Source organism: Talaromyces stipitatus, genomic scaffold (assembly GCF_000003125.1).
Source record: "Talaromyces stipitatus ATCC 10500 scf_1105507295487 genomic scaffold, whole genome shotgun sequence".
NCBI classification, from domain to species: Eukaryota; Fungi; Ascomycota; class Eurotiomycetes; order Eurotiales; family Trichocomaceae; genus Talaromyces; species Talaromyces stipitatus.
Window position 1 is genome coordinate 1,627,882 of NW_002990120.1, and position 13,479 is coordinate 1,641,360.

Below are 13,479 nucleotides of genomic sequence, written 5' to 3' on the forward strand. Positions count from 1 at the left end.
GCTGTCCACAGCCACCACTCGTGCAGCTGCTGCCTGATTTGCGCCTGAATGCGGTTGCTTCACTCGTTTATTCACTTGAATAACAAGGGCATGCCCGATCAAGGAACAATAGAGGAAACGTCACGGAAAAAAAGGAACGAGAGGGTATAGGGCATGAATACATAATGCATGCTTGTAGCAGGGTAAAAAAAGAAAAATGTCATACAATTCAAACATCATCATGATCATGACCATCAAAAATAAAGTATAAAATAACGCGAGCATAAAACAGCAGAATAGCAAATAGAATCGCAGGCGGCGGGTTGGCATCGATTGGGAGAGGGATACAAAATTAAATCGACATACCTTTGACGCTGATTTGCTCGACGGCCACCGAATGGTATTGTTGGCCAGCCAGGCGGAAGCAAATCAGAGGGACGTTGACGATAAAAACGAAAAATAGAGGAACCAATCAAGCTTGGATCGCAAAGCAAGCAAAGCAAGCAAGCAACTGATTTGATTCACAGCCGCAGTTAGCGCGCACGCGCCGTTTTCTGGTGGTTGACTTTCGTTTTACTCACTGAATGGGCGAGTGGTTGGTGGATAGACCAAGAGCTCGAGCAGTGAAGTTGATTGATTGAATGAGAAACCAATGGAGGGGAAGGGATAAGAAAAGGGAGAGGGTAATAAATAAGCAGAGGTGATAGGCGAAACAGTATAAAATCAAGGCAACAACCAACGAGAAAGAAGAAACAGAGGAAAAGGAGCGAAAGTGCGGGCGATGGCGCCTTTGTATTGGGTCGCTGCCAGCCCGTCCTGACTGGGCAGAATTTTTCATTTCGGTTGGTACCGTAAGATACGGTACGCTTTTCCGACCGACGCTCGAAACATTGTTACATTACTACTGTGTTTATTATGTATACTCGGTACGGATACGGAGAACTCCGTAGTCCGTACATAGCCACCGAGACACGTATGCGTAATTTGTCTAGCCAGATTCAGCTTAGTACATTGTGATTCGGTGTGATCGGACCCCAATCACGTTCTCCCTCATGATTTCGATTCATGGGCGATCTTCAGGGCTTTGCTCTGTGCTACCGTCATGCAGCATAGATGGGATACATAAATGGATATCAATGCTCGACTTGAGTTATTCAACACTCAGTGCAAATTTCATAATTGTACCAGGACGCGGCATACTCGTGCGCCCGGACTCGACGCCCCTCGTAAGGCTAGGCGAGGAATGTGACGTGTGAGTGGTTGATGGTAGTATGTATGTCGTACCGATACGGTATCGGTACGTTACCTGTAATCTACTCTTGCATACATAAAGAAAGCCGACAGCATACAGGACGGCGCGGTCTCGTGATTCCTCGGCTCACCAGCCCATTTGGGTATCGACTCCTCCATTAATCACATTCGAACGGTCGAACCGCTGTCTCTATTGTCGCATACGACTTAATATTTATTCACATTCGAATATTTGAGTGGAGTTAATGTAAGATTGTTTCTATTTTGCAAGAGCCTCGAAGATTCTCTCCCGCTTGTGATATCATACCAGGTTCGCTTATTGACCGCTCATTTGACCGCTACATCAGATCTAGACATTGAATTAAGTTGGAACAGATCCGAAAACCAGCCCACTCTTGCTTAGATCAGGCTTATCTATCGATAATCAGGGCGCTAGCCTAGAGAGTTCTCTTAGAGCTTCGCGTTAGGGCTTCGTATGACATCAACTACCGGATCTGGAAGGCGCGTCGGATTGATCAGAACTGTCCTTGTGCTCGAAAGGCTTTACTTTATGGTCTCTTCCCTTGTGCAAAAGAATCTCCTTTTGTAATCATCACAGCAACCTTATGAAACATGAAACTTGCAATAATATACTGTTCAAAGGATAGACAAAGCTAAGTAGATAATGAATTGTATCCTTCTTGGAGACCATCATTGACAAGTCTCGTTTCTCGGCCTTGATTCAGCCGTCCTGAGACTCGAGAACTCTTCTGAAAGAGCCTCTTGAAAGCGAGGAACAAGGATGAAGTGTCATGGTCGAGATATCATTGAGTTTCAACAGTCAAGGTGTTGTTGTGAATGAAGATGAGTCCATTATTCCTTTTTTCTGTCGGGATGTCTCCAACGAACTAGACACTCTTCACCTAGACATAACCCCATTGTTCCCTCGCCATCAATTTCTGTCGAACTCCACAAACCATGGCCAGCTCCTGATTCTTATTAAGATAACCCTCCTAGCAGATCAACCAATAATGGAACCAAAATCACAACAACCCAAAGAACCTTCAATAGCCGACATCATCCCCGAACTAGAGCAGCAACGACGGATTCTCGAAGACCATGCGAAAAAGATTGCGGGGCGCGGAGAAAATACAAGGAGCGAGAGAAAATACTCGACGAAGTCGAGATTGAGTTTCTCAAGGCTCGTGCAGATGAGCTAGCAAGGAAAGGTCAGTTAGACGATCCAGAACTTAATCATATAAGAGACCTGTTCGTCTATCCTGGAAATGTCCAATCCGATATCAAAGCAGTTGAATACTTTGCAAAGCACAATAAGGCTCATCAAACTCAAAACGCAACTAATGGATTTAAGATGGTATACGGTCAGCTATTAGGCGTGGTCAGAGATGTGATTGCACAAGCTCCCAGAGAAATAAGGGGGATCTTAGATATGAGAGGAACACTAGCAATGATGCTTATGTGGCAACGAGAATACCCTTACGAGAGCGAGGAATGGACTCAAGTCTGTGACAAGATTGTCAATGAATGGTTGAACGGTATTAAGTATTCGGCTTCGGATAAAGCCAAGGAGGAATACGTGAGACTGAGGCAATTGATGGATCATGTTAATTATTTGAGAAGGCAAGGTGAAGAAGGTAAGAATTCCTAAGTATTTTGGTTAAGCAAGATAGTCTATCGACCTCAACCTTAGAGGGTGGATAGGTAGTTTTCCCATCGCCGTAACAACAATTTCCTAGGACGGTTCCAGGGATGTGCCCAGGTGGTTTTAACTCATTCCTACCCAGGTTTGTGAACGATATATATCGCTGGCTTCCGGAGCGGTCGGCACTACGATTTCGGAAACGCGTTCGGATAAAAAAGGTTGAAAGATGCGTTGGAGAATACCTGCTAAAATATTCAAGCCATTTGATATAGTGAAATTGCGGAAAATCACAGTTAGCTGAAATTTGATTCTAGCTCAGCTTTGCGGGATTGACATTATAGGGCTAGACCTAGATGAGCCCTAAACACGGCCAAATGAGGCAACGATTACCCTTTGCGGCAATGGACAAGAAGTCGTGATGGGTGAGTTCAATAACAGGTTATGAGTAAAAGTTGATATTGATGTCACATATTCCGAAACGAGGATGTAACTGATTACACTGGATAATACGTCTCTTTACTTAAGGGCTATTACAACGCTGCAGAAATTACCTCGAAGATTTTTCCAAATAGTCATCGTGACGATTATCTTCTCGCGGATTAATCAATTGATACTGTCGGCTTGATGCAACCACTAGCACCTCACTGTGCACCTCCAAAGTATTGTGCTTCAGAATTGAGAGTAGCCTGTATGCCTGAGCTATTTCACATATCAAATTCATGAAATGAGACTGTGAGACTTCTCTACGAGCTTTCAAAATTCTATTATGTCAAACTACGTTCTCAGACAAAGCCAGCTCACATACTCTTAAGACTAAACCATATAGCCCATATCCAGCACATAACATATGCTTATTACATCATGTATGAATGATAAATTATCTGCTTGACAGATCCCATGACTAGTCAGTGGTAGATGTAGATCTGTCTCCAAGTATTATTCAGTAGGCTTATCCAGCACTTGTAGCAATTTCCAGTACGGATCGCGTCCTCAGAGACAGCAAATGTACAAGGGTGAGCTTTTTGGTTTGCTGGAAGTGAACACTTGTCCATCTAAAGTGAGCAGCAAAAGTTCTAGGTCTGCAGTCTGCATCTTCATTTCCCGGTTGATCCCATATCCTCGCCAACTACTCTCTCTGCACTGTGACCAGGCCATGGGAGAGTTTTATAGTTGACGATGTCGACAAGATCCCTTGTCTGACTTTCTCAGCCTCTGCGAAACCGGACTCTGGTTTCTCCCGCCCCAGTCTGTCAGATGCTCGGCCAAGTATACTTCGCTGACACACTCAAAGAGCAATATGTGAGACTCAAAGAATCCCGGCCCATCCCAGCATAGAGCTGGATCTCGAAAATGCCGCAGTCGCTCAAGACAGAACATCTGTGCCAAGTAGTCTACAAGCTTTTCGTACGAGAATGCCGGAGCTTGGCCCGTGGATGAAGGTATCTCATACCGTAGGAGATGGTGAAGTAATGCGCCCGCGAATGCGTACCCTCGTAGCTGGTGCGGTTATCCCATAACTTCTAGAAGACATCGTGCTAGTCCTTAATTGCCAGCGAACTCTTGCGTGCCGCAATAAACCCGTTCCGAAACATGGCTAGGGATGAATTTACGGTTAGTCTAAAATCGGCTATCTGAATCGGGTTGGAGGAATTTTCGAGAGTATTCCAACAGAGATCGTCAAGATCACAGAATAAAAGGAACCCTACATCAAGCCATACGCCGCCGTATAGGGGCAACAGCGGTGAACGTATGAGATCTGCGGCGTGCGGCCCGACATGGTTTCCCGTCATGATTCCCTCAAGAAATCCCGCTGGAAGAAGGATTCTGGGTCCGAGAAGTATTGGGAATAATGGTTCGGTGAGCCTTCTACCATGTCGACCACTCGAATAGTTTATCGTGGACTATGCCTGCGAATCTATCCAACGATATTTTTCTGACACCGGAGTTCACAGGCTATGATCCACTTATCCCAAAAGGCACATATGCTCTTTTCAGAGCAGGCAATGATCGGTTTGTAGGATTGGAGATCAGCGAGTATCTCAGTGTCCGAACGTTGATCTAAGGGATGCGGAGAGGTTGAAATACTCCTTGCAAGGGAAATAATATCAAGTAAAATATCACTAATGCAAGTCAATTACTAATATCGTGGGATAAGCTCGATTCCATAGTATATCATTGCAATGCGGAGTTACATTCAGAATGGTAATATCAATTGCTATAAAAGCCTTGACGCTTTCTGTGTAATTTAAGTCTGGAATCATTACATTTTGGCCTGGAATTACCTTCATAGCAATGAGGAAAGTCTTGCACTCTAGTAACCTTGGAATCCGAAGTCCAGCTCGTTGTGCCTCACACCCTTTCTCGTCATGAAGTATGCGTCTCGATAATGGTATGACAGGCAGACTAGTAAGGGCCTGTCGCCTTTGGGGGAACAAGAGAATAAAAGCATCAAAATCCATTCTATACCCTGAATATTAGACAGTGACAAACTTCAAGGTTCAAGGACCCTAATCACAGAGACGCACTAAGAGTAGACTTAGGGCAAGGGATTCCCATTCAGGTTAGTTCGTTCTCCGTAATATTCCAATTTTAGAATAGAATCATGAACGCTAAGCAGTTTGCGGCACTTGAAGCCAGTTGGCTACACTTAAAAGAAATGTTGGTTGGAAGATCGCTTTTAGTTCACTATCTCCGACTGATGGTAAGATGGTGATCGGATTTATCATTATGCCGAAATAACCTAAGATACAGCTCGGTGGGTGAAAATTGTATAAAATGGCCCCTATGGACATCGATTGAGGAAACAGAATAAATTATAATAACTGGAATAAGGCCAAAAAGACAAAGATGATCACGAAAGTAGTACTCGCAGGGGTATAATGTTTGAGAGTATTATCATTGTGCCAGTTGCTAACAGGTTGGTAGGCCACTGGGAGCCTAGGTTCCCAGACTCTTGTGGCGCTCCTCAATCAGGGATTCAAGGTTACTGTGTTGACTCGTACGCCTAAAGAATTTCCAGCCGGAGTTGCCGTCAAAGTTGTCGACTTTGGTTCCACAGAATCGTTAGCTGCAGCTGTAACAGGCCAAGATGCAGTCATTGACAACACTTTCACGGAGGACATTGAGACGCCGTTGCGTCTCATAGATGCAGCAGCAGCCAGTGGTGTCTATCGCTTGTGGGTCTTACCTCCTTCGACAATTTATTCTAGGGTGCACTGACAGGTTGTCTTAGTGTTACAAGTGATTATGGGCTTGATCCGGAAATCCCTGGAGTTCGCGACATGCCAGTCTTTGCGCGCAAACGAGAGTCTTACCGTGCCGTCAAAGAGCAAGTTGGGAAATCAGGCATGACATACACTCTAATTGTCGTCGGATGCTTTCTTGACTGGTGTCTTTCGAACACATTCGCTGGAATTGACCTAAAAGCAAAATCAGCAACCCTGTTCGATAGCGGAGATAATGTGGTTCCCTGGACAACTCTGGAAGACGCCGGTAAAGCAACTGCCGGTGCTCTTCTGAGACCCGAAGAAACTCTGAATAGACCAGTGTACGTGCACAGCGCCTTCTTGTCCCAAATTGAACTTTTGCGAATCTCGCAAGATGTCCTGGGGAAGGGCGGTTGGAACACAACGTGCCAGGAGATGCAGCCCCTGTTGGATCAAGCTTTGGCAGATCTGCGTTCCGGGAACATTACCCCGATGACTTTTGGTGTACAAATACAATATTGTATTGCCAAAAGATCACTTGCACACCCATGGGAAAGGGATGATAACTCTCTTGTCGGTGTCGAAGAGAAGACGAACGAGGAGCTAAAAGCTTTGGTCCGCCAGCTTATTGCTGTATGAGGTAAGAATCCTTATGTATCGCGCATTTTTGTGCGACTTCGCCAATTAAATGAGGAAAACCTCATCCATTAGATATCTATACTGAATACATTGTTAATGTTGCGTGGAACTTGCCCTTATCGTGATATAATTGGCGATACACGCTTAGTCATGCATAGTGCTATCCAGGATAGTTCGTACAACAGAGTGAATACGAGCTCTTACTTGTGAAGGGAAAAATGATTGTGGCACATAGTGTGATGGGCATTTCTATATTTTGATTTCTCAATAGAGACACTGACTTAGATCTCATGTGCTACTGTCCGACCATCCACAGACATTTGCGGCCTTTAATAAAGGTAATTTTGTACTCTGAATAAAGCTATGCGAGATAAAACATTCTTTTCACCGACTTAGCTATCTACGAGCCATGTAATGATTTCTGGGCCCAGATAACAGGTGTCAGTCCGAGGAGGGAGACTGTACCCCAGGCCATGGCATTCTCCCGAGGCTGTCCTAAAACTATTGAGTAGAATAATAACGTCGCACCAACTCTCAAAACAGCTCCGAAAAGTAAAAAGTAATTTACACCAAGGTCCCACACGCTGTTGATAGATATTCCCCCAGTAATAGCAGCGTCTAGAAGACATCCCAATACCCCCATGAGCCAAAGAGTTTTCTTCTTCCCAATTCTTATGGGAAGCGTCCTCATTTCAGCTTGTGTATCATCGGCGATATCCCTCGTGTCACAGACAGTTTCACGGAAGAACTGATAAAGGATTGCAAGACCCAGACTTCGATTGTGCAGTGACTGGTCTGGGAATTGCGTAGGAGCGGTGGTACCTTTGCCACCAGTGGAAAAGTATACCATGCTGGTTTCTGCTGTCACGTAGGCCATGCAGATAGCCACAACTAACGACTTTGCTTCACGGAACTTTGAGAGGGTTTTTGTAAGTCTGGCAAGCTTGATTTTGTGGTCATTCAATGGAAGGACATACAATATCTTTGGGTTTGTAAAGACGAATGCCGAACTTCGGCATCAAGTACGGAACACAAGGTGTTCCCCATCCCAGTCCGAGCAAAGAGAACCTGTACATTACAATCGCAGGTTTGAAACCGCTGTATATAGTGCAAATAATGACAATCGTCCACAGAGAATACATCCAGCTGTTCCATATCCATCTTGGGGGCCTATTTGGTATTGGAATATCCTTGTATGTGTCATATGCTATATCGGACGCATAAAATAGTTAGAATCAACTTGGAAACACTAACAGCAAGTAGATTTAACTTACAATCAACGAGCGTTGCACCGACTGCAATCATTCCAAGAAGAGCTCTTGGAAATTGATATATGCCTGTCACGGTATGGATAGCTCCTATCGTAGGGGCAAGGTGCCCGAGGCCCATCAGCACGGGCATAACGACTAGGCGTTGGAGATTAGTGAGTGAGAGGCTGTTGAGCATTCTTTTTTCGATATCGTGATCCGTTAAATTAGCCACTTGAGTGTTTGAGCTATCATGAAGGAACTCGTAAAGATGGTAGACCAGAGAGAAGGCAACATAAGACGGATATCTGTACAATTTCAATAGAGACAAAGTCAAAATGTAAAGTACACGGATCCTCTATTTATGCTTAGAATCGGGGCTCGCTCAGGAGTAGTGATCAAAAACAAAGATTGTGCAAATGATTGTCAGTGCTGGAGTCTTTATCAGCATGTAACTTATGCCAGAAGATTACCAGCAGATCCCAACATCCTTCGGCAACTGTAAGAGGTACTAAAAGCGCGATGGTGGAAGCCCAGGATTTGTAATGAAAGGGCTTTGGAATACTTGCCACGGAGAATTTGGAAAGTCCACCGCCGTTCGGTCCATTGCACGCACGCCCAATAAGAGTGTAATTTTATACCACCAGGATCAGCTATTGATACCCGAATATAATCTATGAGCCTGCATTGCTCTACATCATCAGCCAAGTAGGATGGCTTCAGTGCCCTAAGTTGTGGGTATATGCAGGAGGCAACCAGATTGGCCAACTTGATAGGCCTATTACATGGTGACAGAACATATCCAAAAGATCAGTTGGGTAACCTTGGAATCAAAAATGGGGGTGAAGAGAGAAATGGAGAAGTATGTTCCACAGGTATGTGTTGTATCTCTTCGCCTTGATTTGGTCTTATGAATCTAAGTAACAAGGTGATGATGGCATGATTATTTGTTTTCTTGATATGCATGATTGACTCAAAACAGTTCATTCGGATTTCGTAATCTTCTTTACTCTCTACACGTAACGATGGAAGAGAAACACATCCAAATATTCCAGTCGGCGCCCCTATTGATAGGCTTAGCTGCTCTGACAACCGTTCTAGCGTGGTTTTTCCATCTTATCAAGCCGGCACTTCTGGCAACATTCTCACGAAAGTATAGCTCATTTAAATGGGTAGAAGAAAGAAGAGGGTTTTTTGGATTCATCAGACTTTCCTATAAGTGTGTTTTTCATGCGAAAGAGCTGTTCACAGTGGCATATGAAAAGGTGATTACCCTCCCGGAAACAAAGAATATTGGGCTCGTGGACTGACGGTGTGGTATAGCTGCGTAATACTGCTAGTGAAGTGTTCCTCGTTCCTTTCCCTCATTCAAGTACTGGTTTCCTACTGTTACTTCCCAAGGAACTCATCGCCGAGTTTGCGCGGCAACCTGAATCGATCATCTCATTCCACACTTACGTCCGAAATGCAATGCATGCACAGTACAGTCTCTTTGGAGATAATGTTCTCGACAATAACATCCAAAAGCCTATTGTGTACCGCGAACTTTACCAGAAACTCCCTGATAAGATGCAAATGATGAATGAAGAACTTGTCCTAGCCATCAAGGATGTTTTGGACGCTAAATTGAATGAAAAGGGGGAGATTAGTATTAACATGTGGGATACAGCTACGGCAATATTATCGCGCGCTAGCAATAGGATTATCGCTGGTGACCCCCTTTGTCGGAATCAGGAGTATTTGGATGCTGCTGTGCATTATGCTATTAGCATGTTCTCACTCGCTGTATATTTGCGTTTTATACCTCCATTCCTACGGCCGTGAGTGCTCATTAAGTTTTGATGAAAAAGGAATTGACAGGGTATGCACAGGTTACTTGCGCCTCTCGTACGGCGGCCTCTCTCTAGAGACCGAGATATTGTAGCCAAGCACGCAATTCCGGTCATTGAAGAGCGGATGAAGATGATTGAGGATGCTGAAATCAAGGGTAATAAACCTAAGGTTCCAGTGAGTGCCGTCAATTCTTTCTAAAAGTTTCACAACGGTTAACTCTAGAAGCACGTGCTGATCTGATATAGAACGATCTTTTAAGCGCAGCCCTAAAAGTTGCCCGAAAAGACCCAAACTCCAAGCTAGAGTATACACCAATGATGATGGTCAACCGACTCCTGGCATTCAACTTCCTCCAGTCGTACTCCAATACATTGACCATGACCAATGCAGTCTACGACCTCATTTCGCTCCCTCCGGAAGAATTCGAGCGTACCGTCACAGACATACGTGAAGAGCTCACTAGGGAACTGAAGAGACCGGATGCCTGGAGCCATGACTTTGTCAATAGGCTCGTGGTGATGGACTCGTTTATACGCGAGAGTCTACGAGCCAATCCAATCGGCGAGGTTGGCCTAGAACGTATCGTAACAAGGGAAAATGGCTTTACTTTCTCTAATGGACTGCACGTACCGCGCGGCGCCATCATAGCAGCACCCCTTAAAGCAATACAACAAGATTCCGCCAATTATCCAGGCGGCTTTAACCCTAGACGCGCATTAGAAGACCCGACTCATCCTACTGTCACCACTATATCGCCGGTATTTCTCAACTTTGGGTTGGGAAGACCCGCCTGTCCTGGTAGGTGGTTTGCGGTGAATATGCAGAAACTAGCGCTGGGGCATTTGTTGTTGGAGTATGATTTTCAGAGGGTTGAGGTGCGACCTCTGGGGGTTCGGAAGGTGACTCTTGTAGAGCCATGTGAACGGTCGAAAATCGTTCTGAGACGTCGGAGTGTTGGTTGATTCATATATTATAGATATGACGAGTGTTATATATCCATCGTATTAATAGCAGAATCTATAATTCATGTGAGATGATTTTTGTGCCATTAGGGTTGTGATTTGTTAGGGTTAAGTACTATGCTCCACGGGACAATGTCTTTCTGTACTGAGGCAAACATCTTGTGCAATCAAGTTGTGGCTGAAGCGGTCTGCATATCCTTGCCGATGACAAAGACCTATGGGATGACTGACTAATTGTGTTGGTGGCTGCTTTTGTTACAGAACCCTGCCGGAAAGCTTCCAAGGTTAATCTTAACCCTCTTTAAGTATGGTAGACAACTCACAAGGGCTTTCAGCTCATGGCTACTGGTCTGCATAGCGGTGTCATTTCCATGGCCGAAGTCGGATGTACTTTTGAAAACCATGATGCGCTGGTGCCCTCGAATCCAGATTTAGTAAAGTTACATATAGGATAATTGTGGGTGCACTAAGGTGCATATACGTACGTACGAAGCACTTGAGTCAATCTCAATAGGTGATTCTTCGGTTCTGTGTTCTGTTGTGTCTATCTGTCTTAGTGAGGCCCCGACGCGGTCTATATAGTCCTTGCTTGACGAGGTCACGTGTAAGCCATACGTGACCTCTCCTTGCTGCATACCAGTGCCAGGCATCTCGATTGCACGAAGCAACCAACAATAATTGAATATACGGAAGATGTTAACTAGATGATGCTAACCATGACACGGAGATATCATGTTCCTGAAACAGGGCTATAGTCGGCGTGTTACGGTCCAGTCCCGTCGTATGAAACACTATGAGTTCATTCCTAAGATGATAACGTACATGAGAAGGAAAAAAAGAGAAAAACATGCGAATTCTTGTTGGACATACCACTTAATATAGAGATATAGAGTCGTGCTGTTTCTCTAGGGTTTCCCTTGTAAGTCTGGATATGCAAAACAGATACTCCGAATAATAAGTCCAGGAGGGTGAGTATTGGCGAACTAGGTTCACTCGCTAGATCAGAAGATAGCTTCATGAGCGGTGTTAGTGAGGGCCCTGTCCCGAACTACCTATACGGTGTCAGTCCATAACAGGCGTATGCGCCAGGGATGTTGATGAGAGCAGAATAATAAATAAGTAAGGCTGAGAGAGTAAATCTGATATGAGAATGGACAAGGCATGTTATGATTAGTATAAAAATCAGGTACTAATTTATACTTTAAAAGGGTTTTTTTATTCTAGTTTCATTTGTAAAACTATGAAGGATTTTAGCACCACAAACAAATAGTAATGAATACCTAGGTGGAAGTAAAGATTTCGCATGTTATGGTATTTTACAAGTGCTTGGAATACTTCAAAGGAGTCTTGGAGTATTGCGTATGCCTGGAATTGTGGATTGGGATGAGTAGCGAAACACAGTCAAACAGCCTTCTCTTAGAATAGAACTGTTGGAACGTAAATATCAACCCTACGCGTTTCGGCACTGGATATTTGTTAGTCCGACGCGGCATGTGCGTGCCGCGTATATATCTAGCTAGCTATCCCCCGTCCCCCTCGCTCTTCACACCCATCTTACCATCAGGCAACTTCCTTACAATTATCTATATCAAACAGCCAGAGGTTCAACTTCCTCGCCCTCTCCACTACCCAGCTTTCAGGAGTGCGGCCTTTGACGCGTCCCGACGCGTCCGGCAACACCATGGCGCGTAAAGGCCCTGGTACAGATGGCCCTCTACAGACAGCCCTACTAGAATCTACATCTGCAGCCACTATAAGAGCTGCTGACAGCTAGAAGATCTTCAGCCCTATAGCTGCATTCCTTGATAAATACTATAGTCAAACCACTGACCTCGCTCCTCACCTACTAAGAGCCCTCATCACTCTAAGCGATGACCTTGCCTTGGTAGCCTAATGATACTTTAATGCCTATATCAGCGGCATTCCAATGTCCTCTGTCCTACCTGCCCTTCTTTCTTCCTCCTCCTCTACCTTAAATCCCTTACTCCCCTTACCTCCTCCCTCACATCCCCCTTCAGGTCTTGAACAGTCAACTTATGCAACTATCACCTAATATGCCCCAGCCAAAGCAACCTCCTCTACTCACTCTAAAGCTCCTGTAAAAAAGCTTATACCTCTAGTGAAATAACCTCTTTCTAATAATTAGCTCTTTGTACGCCTTCTAACTAACTATGCAGCCAGAAAAATAGAAGCCTACACCATCTACTCTTGTTACGGGCTAGTCCCGTCTAATGCTCACTGTAAGGGCATATTCGAATAGAAAACATAACATGAGAAGAGGAAAGAGAAAGGAAACAACAGGTTCTTCACACGCATACAACTTTATATGGGCAAGGGGAATTAGTGGCTTCCAACATGCTTCTTCCGGGAACCCGGGGTTGCCTGATATCGTATGACTCCGGACATCGTACGACTCCGGATAGGCGATGTTGCGCAAGCATGCGGGATCTGGGAATAGCTTCATATTCGGGTTTGCCGGGATCCGGCAGATAGCGCTGTTGTCAATATCCGTGAGGGCTTCGCCCGAACATACTCATGAGGTCAGCTCATAACACTCTAGCCTACAGTCACAACTGAACTCAAGCAGTACAGCACTAAAAGAAGTTCAAGCTATAAAGACTAACTTTATACTATGCCCCTCATCTCCAGAGGCCCTCCTGGCCCTTGAGGCTTAAAAAGAGATCATCTCTGTATTCTTTGTTAACTGCTAGATAGAACGC

General features: G+C 44.7%; 4 protein-coding genes across 4 annotated transcripts; 3 read left to right on the forward strand and 1 right to left on the reverse strand.

Moving 5' to 3' along the window:
* Positions 1-2,240: 2,240 nt before the first annotated feature.
* On the forward strand, positions 2,241-2,878 carry TSTA_057990 (uncharacterized protein; the record flags this gene model as incomplete). The annotated part of the gene is made up of 2 exons (XM_002487376.1): positions 2,241-2,389; positions 2,473-2,878. The coding sequence occupies 2 exons, from the start codon at positions 2,241-2,243 to the stop codon at positions 2,876-2,878; spliced, it is 555 nt and encodes a 184-aa protein (XP_002487421.1).
* A 2,827-nt stretch (positions 2,879-5,705) lies between these two features.
* Positions 5,706-6,822, forward strand: TSTA_058000 (isoflavone reductase family protein CipA, putative). The gene is made up of 3 exons (XM_002487377.1): positions 5,706-5,746; positions 5,798-6,048; positions 6,105-6,822. Exons 1-3 carry the CDS (start codon positions 5,720-5,722, stop codon positions 6,715-6,717), a joined length of 891 nt encoding a protein of 296 aa, XP_002487422.1. The 5' UTR covers positions 5,706-5,719; the 3' UTR covers positions 6,718-6,822.
* Positions 6,823-6,982: 160 nt separating this feature from the next.
* TSTA_058010 (uncharacterized protein) lies at positions 6,983-7,858 on the reverse strand. Its single transcript, XM_002487378.1, has 2 exons — positions 7,695-7,858; positions 6,983-7,630 (listed from the first exon to the last, which is right to left on the reverse strand). Exons 1-2 carry the CDS (start codon positions 7,791-7,793, stop codon positions 7,118-7,120), a joined length of 612 nt encoding a protein of 203 aa, XP_002487423.1. The 5' UTR covers positions 7,794-7,858; the 3' UTR covers positions 6,983-7,117.
* A 1,131-nt stretch (positions 7,859-8,989) lies between these two features.
* Positions 8,990-10,776, forward strand: TSTA_058020 (cytochrome P450, putative; the record flags this gene model as incomplete). Its single annotated transcript, XM_002487379.1, has 4 exons — positions 8,990-9,229; positions 9,288-9,784; positions 9,836-9,971; positions 10,043-10,776. The coding sequence occupies 4 exons, from the start codon at positions 8,990-8,992 to the stop codon at positions 10,757-10,759; spliced, it is 1,590 nt and encodes a 529-aa protein (XP_002487424.1). The 3' UTR covers positions 10,760-10,776.
* Positions 10,777-13,479: the final 2,703 nt, after the last annotated feature.

Coding starts and splice junctions, on each gene's coding strand:
- TSTA_058000 (XM_002487377.1), top strand. CDS start 5,720: ATGATCACGAAAGTAGTACTCGCAGGG. Junction 5,747..5,797: donor CGAAAGTAGTACTCGCAGGG/GTATAATGTTTG, acceptor ACAGGTTGGTAG/GCCACTGGGAGCCTAGGTTC. Junction 6,049..6,104: donor GCCAGTGGTGTCTATCGCTT/GTGGGTCTTACC, acceptor AGGTTGTCTTAG/TGTTACAAGTGATTATGGGC.
- TSTA_058010 (XM_002487378.1), bottom strand. CDS start 7,793: ATGTACAGGTTCTCTTTGCTCGGACTGGGATGGGGAACACCTTGTGTT. Junction 7,631..7,694: donor TTTACAAACCCAAAGATATT/GTATGTCCTTCC, acceptor ACCCTCTCAAAG/TTCCGTGAAGCAAAGTCGTT.